General features: G+C 38.3%; 1 protein-coding gene across 3 annotated transcripts in view; it reads left to right on the forward strand.

Annotated features, from left to right (window-relative positions):
• Positions 1-6,487, forward strand: part of LOC308102275 (uncharacterized protein) — a 98,145-nt gene extending 91,658 nt beyond the window's left edge. For all 3 annotated transcript variants that reach the window (XM_080451911.1, XM_080451912.1, XM_080451913.1), the window contains 6 exons: positions 215-861; positions 2,378-2,466; positions 3,235-3,455; positions 4,726-4,882; positions 5,297-5,400; positions 5,922-6,487. In XM_080451911.1, coding sequence (XP_080308037.1) covers positions 215-861; positions 2,378-2,466; positions 3,235-3,455; positions 4,726-4,882; positions 5,297-5,400; positions 5,922-6,195 — 1,492 coding nt within the window. In that variant the 3' untranslated portion in view covers positions 6,196-6,487. The remainder of the gene's footprint in view (positions 1-214; positions 862-2,377; positions 2,467-3,234; positions 3,456-4,725; positions 4,883-5,296; positions 5,401-5,921) is intronic.
• The last annotated feature ends 3,079 nt before the right edge of the window (positions 6,488-9,566 follow it).

Consider the following 9,566-nt stretch of genomic DNA (forward strand, 5'->3'; position numbering starts at 1 on the left):
AGTACTTTATAAAGCAGCAGATAGATAGATGTCAGTGTGTTCAGTACTTTATAAAGCAGCAGTTAGATAGATGTCAGTGTGTTCAGTACTTTATAAAGCAGCAGATAGATAGATGTCAGTGTGTTCAGTACTTTATAAAGCAGCAGATAGATAGATGTCAGTTTGTTCATCATAACATTTAGTGTTCAGTGATCACTGCTTTGTGTGTTTACAGTGCTGAGGCTGCTGCTGGCATTGACCTGATGGAGATGTTTCCTGGTCTGTTTGACTGTGTCTACCTGTTTGCCCAAGACCAAAAATGGAACAAACGGATCACCCTGAAAAATATGTTCATGGCCACAAACAAACCGCTACACACACAAAGAGAATGGAACAGAGTCAGTAAAAGGTGGAGTAAACAGTTAGAGAAGCTTGCGAACACTCATAAGGATGACAAAGTTGTCAAAGTTGGGAATGGTGTGATGGGGAAAAGTGGTGAATTCCGCATCACAAATGAAAGTGATGGAACTGAGGTGTTCTTGGGGTTAAGAGATGATGGCACTGAAGTTGCAGTGAAGAGAATGACTACATTAAACTATGAAGTGCTGAAGAATGAGCAAGGCTTTTCACGTCTTCCAGAGCTTGATGATCCTTCCATTGTACGATATGTGGACTTAGTAGAGGATGAGAACTTTGGATACCTTGCTCTTCAGTTATGTGATTATACATTGGAAGAATACATTAAGTTAGGAAGTGATTTTCCTGGAGGTAGTCTTTCTGAACGGGAGCTTGCAGAACAGGTTCTCACTAGCTTAAAGATACTCCATCATCAGAATCCTCCAATTCTCCACCGGGATATCAAGCCCCAGAATGTCTTCATTGGTAAGTTTTATGTTTATTTAGCTTTCATCATGATCACAGGTTTAAAAAGACAGGTGGCATTAAAAACACTGAAATATTTAGCTGATTACAATATTATACAACTTCCATCTTTATAAATCAAAAGTTCAGAGTAAAAAATGTGCAGTTGTCTATCTAAAAATCTAATAGAGCACCGAAGTCGGTGCCACTAGAGGGGCACTGTTTCACAGGTTTGTGGCTTTCATGTGTTGAAATCCCCATTTGGGAATCTTAGATCACGTCATTTAAGAACTGTGCTCCAAACATAAACACACCACCCGACGTTTTTGTCAGGGGGGTGGCTCTGCATCGTTTATGATATTCATTCATATTTGATACAGCCTGTTTCTGGCGAAAATGGAATTAATTCTGCCTTAAAAGTCTTAAGAACTACTACTTCCGGGTCTGAAATCACTGTCCCTACAGCAGCCGCGTTCATGGGAAATGTAGTCTTTTGGTCGTTTGACTCGTTTCTAGTGTTTATGTTGTGTTACTCTTTGGGTAAATGTGTACATTTACACCTTCAGTCGATGCTTCATATCCATATGAGTAAAAACACCAGGGTGGTGTGTTTATTTTTGGAACACAGTTCTTATATGAAGCGATCTAAGATTCCCCAATGAGGATATCAACACAAAAAGTAAAGCCACGAACCTGCTGAAAAGCGCCCTCTACTGGCAGTGACGTCAGGACTTCAGTGCTCTATAACCTAAAACTCAAATCTAAAATCCACTATCATTTAAGAGTATCCAGGTTTATTCATAATGCACTTTTTCCCTTCCTAGAAATGTAGTCAAAAGTGCAATATTTGTCATGAAATGTAGTGGAGTGAAAGTCATAAATGTCCCAAAATACTCTTATTAGTCCTCAAATGTAAATTACTTTGGTAAAAGTTTGAGATCGAGATTTGAATAATAATCAAACCAAAATAGCCGATCTACAAGCAGCGCGACACGTTGTGAGCTTGTAGATCTACTATACACGGAAGGAAAACACTTCCCTCTACGTCATCAGCCCCAGCCAATCACAGATTGGAGCTCAACAGAGCTTAACTGTTTCCACCAGCGAAGAAGGAATGTACCTAGCTCTGGTCCACTGTGCCGGTGTTATTCTATAGACAGAAACGTCCTCTAACGAGGAGGTCTAAACTGTAGTAAAAATAAAGAAAATTATGTGGCTACTCACCGAAACAAAGACAGTTTTATAATGTTGAAAGACTGTCCGCGGTGGGACACGTCTCAGAACCTTTTGTGTAAAATACACTTATGGCCAGAAAATAAAATATGTCCTCCAGACGTAAAATCTTTGATTGACTCAAGTGCGCATTCAGTGTCTGTTGGAGGGTGCAGGGTACCTGGACCTCTATGACTGGGCCATAGTCATATCATCCACATATTTACACTGGTCTGTTCTAAGAAGAAAAATAAAAGAAGCACCTAATGTATTTTAGTAATTTAAAAACATATTTTTTTATATTTATCTACCATTTACCCTGCAGATGTTACAAGGAAGGCCAGATTGGCCAATTTTGGAATAAGAAGTGCAGGTGTACGTCATGCATCGTATACAAGAAGTGCTGACATCCAGGTTTGTTGTTATTCTGCATGAGAACAATTTAATCAATGAAAAAGTATGCATAGCGTTCATGCAGGGCACAGAAGTCTCATACGCTCAGCTGTAATCAGCTGTCTGTCTGTTGCTTGCTTTCAATCAGCCATGCTTTCCTACACACCAATCACACCTCATTCCCTCAACAAGGCAGTCCGTTTAAATACGGCTCCCTGCTAAACTCTGCTCTTCAATTGCTGCCACTGGAAATAGCTTGCCTCCACCACCCCAGCCTCCTTCTAGTTCAGAGTCATTACTCTAGCGGTTGAACTGAAATTCCCGGGTCTCCCGCTTGGAAAGCCAACATCTTAACCGCTAAGCCAAAGGGATATCCCTATCGTTGGGGGGAGACATTAGACTTTCAGTCCATCAGGCTGAGGTAGTGAACCACTCTGTTACACATGGCTCTAAAGTAAACTGGAATTTAATGTTTGCATGGCTCTAAACTGAATGCAATGTTCTATGGCTTTAATGTTCAAATGCATTCAAGTTTGCACGACTCAAGTTAATCAGATTAAATGTCTTGCTATGGGCTCTTGTATACCTGTCTGGGTTTTGCATGGCGTTCCCTGATTTTGCTTAGCATGCTGTTTGGCAAAATGTAGGGAACATCTTAAATAGCGGAGCCATTAACGCCAAGTTTAACTGTATTCTATTTGTTGCAATAAATGGTTAAATCTACTTTGACGTGAGTGTCCCTGACTGAACAACACATACTGTCACTAAATGTTCATGTTCATTCTAAAGGTGGCTGGGATGTTGTTATATTACATCCTGTCTGGAGGAGACCATCCATTTGGTACAGAAGATTGGGGTCGAAGCGCCATTCCGAGTGGACACTACGACATGGACGATGTTCACGATTTTGTTGCCATCGATCTCATCGAGTGGATGATCAATGAAGACCCAGAGAAAAGACCTACAGTGGAGGAATGCTTGGCTCATCCCTACTTCTGGGGAAATGAAAAGTATGAGAAACAGTCAAATCTTTTCCATTGTACACACAGTATTTTATTATACACTCACTGACGTCTCAATGTTATTTATTCCTGCTTTTAGTGACTGATATTGTCCTTCTAAGACATTACTTTTTTTCCATTAAAAAAACTGATTTTTCATAAAAAGTCATTGAAAGATGGTCTCATCATGCATTAGAAGGACACTATCAGTCACCAGAAGCAGAGACGTGTGTTTTAATGAGTCTAACATTCATTAAAAGGACAATATCAGTCACCAGAAGCAGAGACGTGTGTTTTAATGAGTCTAACATTCATTAGAAGGACAATATCAGTCACCAGAAGCAGAGACGTGTGTTTTAATGAGTCTAACATTCATTAGAAGGATAATATCAGTCACCAGAAGCAGAGACGTGTGTTTTAATGAGTCTAACATTAATTAGAAGGATAATATCAGTCACCAGAAGCAGAGACGTGTGTTTTAATGAGTCTAAAATTCATTAGAAAGACAATATCAGTCACTAGAAGCAGAGACGTGTGTTTTAATGAGTCTAACGTTCATTAGAAGGACAATATCAGTCACCAGAAGCATAGATGTGTGTTTTAATGAGTCTAACATTCATTAGAAGGACAATATCAGTCACCAGAAGCATAGATGTGTGTTTTAATGAGTCTAACATTCATTAGAAGGACAATATCAGTCACCAGAAGCAGAGACGTGTGTTTTAATGAGTCTAAAATTCATTAGAAGGACAATATCAGTCACCAGAAGCAGAGACGTGTGTTTTAATGAGTCTAACGTTCATTAGAAGGACAATATCAGTCACTAGAAGCAGAGATGTGTGTTTTAATGAGTCTAACGTTCATTAGAAGGACAATATCAGTCAGGCTTCAAGTGGTTAATAAAAACATGGGGGTAAAAGTTCCTTTCACATAAAGATTTGGCGCCCCCCTTGTAGTAACTCTGAGATCCCCCTAGGGGTTTAAAAGTGTTTTAAAGTGAAATACCATTTTAAGCCCTATTTTCAAAAGTAGTGTAATTACCTGATTCCATACTTTCAACCTGTTACATCACATTTTTTGAGCTTGTAGATCTGCTATTTTTGCTATCTATCTTTTTTCATATATATTTTTTCATTTGTAATGAAATTGTCAACATATATTTGCCAGGTTTAAAGTAGTTAACAGTTTGATCTTACAGTAACTTTTCTACCAACAAAGTCCAACATGTTTTAAGAGAGATGGTTTTAGTACATTATTTTTGTTTTGTCAAATCTTGCAGGAAAGTAGAGTTCCTGAAACTGTTTGGAAATGAAGAAGAAGTAAAAAACTGCAGTCACCCAGACCACCAGGAACTTAGGAAAGACTTGGACCGCCGAGGACCGTTGATGATGAATGATGATGATGATTATGTATGGACAGACACAATAAAAGCCAAGGTAACTAAAGCATCTTTAGAGATTAACATGTGTCTTTATGTCTATTAGACTAGTCAAGGGTTCCCAAACCTTTAAGGCCACGACCCCCAAATTATCATATTTGAACTGGGGACCCCCCCAAAATTATCATATTTGAACTGGGGACCCCCCCCAAATTATCATATTTGAACTGGGGACCCCCCCAAATTATCATATTTGAACTGAGGACCCCCCACCCTGACAAGCACTTGGAATTGTAGCCATTATCTTTAGTTTGACTCGGTTCCATGCACGGATACATATTGGGAAAATAGCCGATCAAGGTCACAACGCTTCTTAGTGCGAGGCGTTGTCATCTGCGGACCCTCCAAAATAATTTGGACCCCCAGTTTGGGGGTCTAGTTCATGTAATATTTAAGTTGTGTGTTTTTCCAGTTGCCAGAGGTGTTCCAGGAGATGGAGAAAAGGAGAGGGAAGACAGGATACTCTGAGGATGGATTTGAATTGCTGCGCTTCATACGCAATCTCCATGAGGACCAGTAAGTTGAATTTGATTTGAAAATAACAGTGTAGTCGCTAACATTAATTTAGAAGTACAATTATATATTTGTTCACTTCCCTGGGTGTGTAGTCTTACCTAAAGTGGGGTAGGACGTTTGGTAGAACTTGGTCAAAGAATATATAGACATTTTTTTCATTTTTATTTTCATAAAATGTGGCGTTAATGATCAGTAAGCTGCCCCTGCCCCCCCCCCCCCCCCCTTGAAAACATGAATATGCTTTGGGTTGAAGGTCAAGGGTCATGGTCACCATTGACAGACATTGCCCTCCACCCAGGTGTATTTGTTTAATTTATCACACACACACACACACACACACACACACACACACACACACACACACACACACACACACACACACACACACACACACACACACGCAGCAGTTAGATAGATGTCAGTGTGTTCAGTACTTTATAAAGCAGCAGATAGATAGATAGATGTCAGTGTGTTCATCATAACATTTAGTGTTCAGTGATCACTGCTTTGTGTGTTTACAGTGCTGAGGCTGCTGCTGACATTGACCTGATGGAGATGTTTCCTGATCTGTTTGAATGTGTCTACCTGTTTGTCCAAGAACGAGGCTGGAACACACGAGTCACCCTGGAGAAGATGTTAAGGTCGACGTCCACACATCTTAGCGACAGTGGTGCTTCTGGCTCTGATGGTGCCCTGATGGGGCCCCCCGCCCACAAAAGACCCAGAGCTTCTAGCTCTGATGGTGCTTCTAGCTCCTTTGAGCCCGCCCCAAAAACACCCAAGAAATCTGCATAATGTAGACGCCATTTAACTCAACTCTGACGGTACAGATATCCTACATTAATGACAGGATAAATGACTGTATTAACCACATGAACCCTAGTGTTCCTATTCTGTAAATATTCACCAAAGATATGTGGTGTAGAATGAAAACATCAGGGGTCCTAGGAGAGCCCTGTGGGACTCCACTCAACTAAGAATATAGTTTTTTGGGGGGTTTCGCCCCCTTTTTCTCCTGGGATTCAAACCCAGCTCCTCACCTATTTTTAAACTGAGCCAATAGAGCCAGTGAACTTTGACCTTCAGACCACAGGATCTAAAGCATACATGGGCAACTGACGGCCCGGGGGCCACATGCGGCCCCCACCTTCACTTAATACGGCCCACAGGTTAATATCAGAATAGTGATTATATTATTGATTTCAGCTGTTATGATTCTAAACATGCAAACATGACCCGCTTGAATTACTTCAGTCTATATTAGTAGCTTAATGACTAGTATTAAAATTATTTTTATGTCCAATGTATCTGTATTTAAGTTCATAAAGTTAACATAAGTATAACTAAATGCATTTGAATTTTTTTTCTTTTTTTACTTTTCATGATTTCAATTGAAAAATAGCCCAAAAAAATCTGGATTCCAATTCAAAAACAGCAAAAATAGCCGATCTACAAGCTCAAAACGTGTCGCACTGCGACACGTTTTGAGCTTGTAGATCTGCTATTTTTGCTACTTTTGTGTGACATAGAATGGTGAAGTACGACATTAATTTAAGAAAAAAGTTAAAATACAGAGATAAGAGGTGTCTGCCCCCTGACAGTATATGTAATGTGTTCCTCTGGAGTGAGTGTGTAAATATAGTGGTCCTCTACATCAGGGGTTCTCAAACTTTTTTGGCCCAGGTACCCCTTGGAGGGGGGACATTTTTCCAGGTACCCCCTCATCCTCGCAACACCGATAAGCATATCCTTACAACCACGTGTGTACATTTAGATGCCATTGGAACTATTTGTATTAAAAAACGTTTCAATCATAGTCAGACCCATTTTATAGTCATAAACAGAAACCACTACTACTATATGAATCATGTGCCAATAGTCATTTTATTCAAATTGCTTTTGTGCAAAACCTGACGGCACACTTTTCAAGAAACTGATCTCTCATTCACTGCCACTGACGTAATTGACGTAATTATTCCTGTTTACCAATCCTGCCACTGACGTAAAAAACGTAATTTTCTTTTTTTCAATTTCTTTTTCTTTTTTTAATTTTTTTTTCAAATTTGACCCAAAGACCAAGGAGATATGATTTTTCGAAGATCTAGACTCCCATCCACTTCCTTGTTAACTTAAAACTTAAAAATTCTGTATCTTGGCTCCTGAGTACTTTTTTTTTTTCGATGAAAAATCTCTGGCAGTGGGCAAACGCGGCCAGCAATAATTGTGGCAGTGAATGAGTTAGGTTCAGACTTCAGAAAATGAACGCTTCTATAGTCCTAATAAAAACAGACATGTAAAATGACCAGTCTGAAGGTGACTTTTAGTAGGTGCTTTAATTTAAAAATAATAAACGTATTGTTAGAGATGTTCGATATTGACTTTTTTGCCAATATTCGATATTCCGATATTGTCCAACTCTTAATTTCTCTTAAACAACATCACACATCTAATCAAATAAAATAGCTATAAAATCAATGTAATATCTAATAAATATCTAATACATCTAATATGTATACATTGATGTTGTTAGGTTTTCAATTAAATTAGTCCCGGGACTCACTGGTGGTCATTTGAATGAGTCCCACTAATCTTAGATTAGATGTTGGCCTATTTGACAGAGCAAAAGCATAATTGCCTCTGATGCCTATAACATTAACGAGCGTCAACGAGCGTCAGCTGGAAACAGACACACACACCTGCCCTCTGCAGTGCTCTAATTTGAAAGTGACTGGAGTCTGTCTCATTTCTCTGCAAAAGCCCTTGAATATGATGGAATATGATTAAGGATTACTGTGATTGTGGTAAATTCGCATTTCATATCACACACACCATACAGTTAGAACTTGTGCAACTTTCGCTAGCCCCCCCATAAAAAATAATCAAAAAATATTTTTAATCAAAAAATATTTTTAATCAAAAAAATATTTTTAATCAAAAAATATTATTTATTTTTTAATCTGTGAATTATTTCGCGGACCCCCTGGCTATGCGTCGTGGACCCCCAGGGGTCTGCGGACCCCACTTTGAGAACCGTGGCTCTACATCATCAAAGTTGCATCACCTCTGATCTAAAGGTCTCAATAAAAGAGCAGGGACACCAAATACAACCAGTGTAGTTGTGATTGTATATGAATTGTATATGAACTACACATTACATACAGTGTAATTACATACTTTATGAGCTATAAAAATGTACATGATTCCTAAGTTGTGCTGAGATGTGATGCTGGAGACACTGAGGTTTACTTTGTCAGAACAGGACCAATATTTATACCTTAATTCATCAATTCTATTTGTTTAATGTTTTATAATGAATAAGCAGAACATTTACTGTATGACAGCCCTGAATTAAATAAAGAATGATAAATAAATAATGTTGTGTCTTCGCTGTCTGTCATGTAGACTCTACATTACATATTCATGCTGTCAGGTGGAAACCTTGTATGTACTAAACCTTTACTTGTTTAATATTTTAAAACCCTTTTTAAAATTGTTAAAATAGCAGATCTACAAGCTCACAACGTGTCACATCGTGACGTGTTGTGAGCTTGTAGATCTGCTATTTTCACTACTTGTGAGCAACACTCTTGTATGATGAAGTAGAGCATTAATTCACAAAGAAACATGAAACGTTTAAATGTGGAGATATGAGGTTTCTGCACGATAGCAACGATATATTAAACATATTTTTAAAAGATTACATAAAAAATATCTATCTGGTTTTGTTTTATTAAAACATGTAAATATAAAGATTTACTTTTAGATGTAAATATTGTCATTGATATCTGTTCATAAATATTAGTCCCAGACTGCAGCAAGACACTGATTTACATCATAGAATTAAATACAGAACATAGAATTATGTTTTACATTATATGTACATGTCACATCAAAGCTTGTGGAAATGCTCAAGTAAAGTAATAAAGTAGGCTACCTCAATTATTTGAGTACATGTACTTAGTTACTTTCCACCACTGATTATGTGTAAATATATAAAGTCATAAATAATAAAACATTACAGATTGTCTATTTCCTCAGGAACCATTAATGTCTTCAACAGTGAATCATCTACAATGGTGTTTGTCTGTTTTGCCCTGTCCTTTATCACCACCTACAGGCCTGGACTAGATATGACATCTCTACATGCTCAAAGTATATGTCCGTGA

The sequence above is a fragment of the Gymnoscopelus braueri genome (genome assembly GCF_963280865.1).
Source record: "Gymnoscopelus braueri genome assembly, chromosome: 15".
NCBI classification, from domain to species: Eukaryota; Metazoa; Chordata; class Actinopteri; order Myctophiformes; family Myctophidae; genus Gymnoscopelus; species Gymnoscopelus braueri.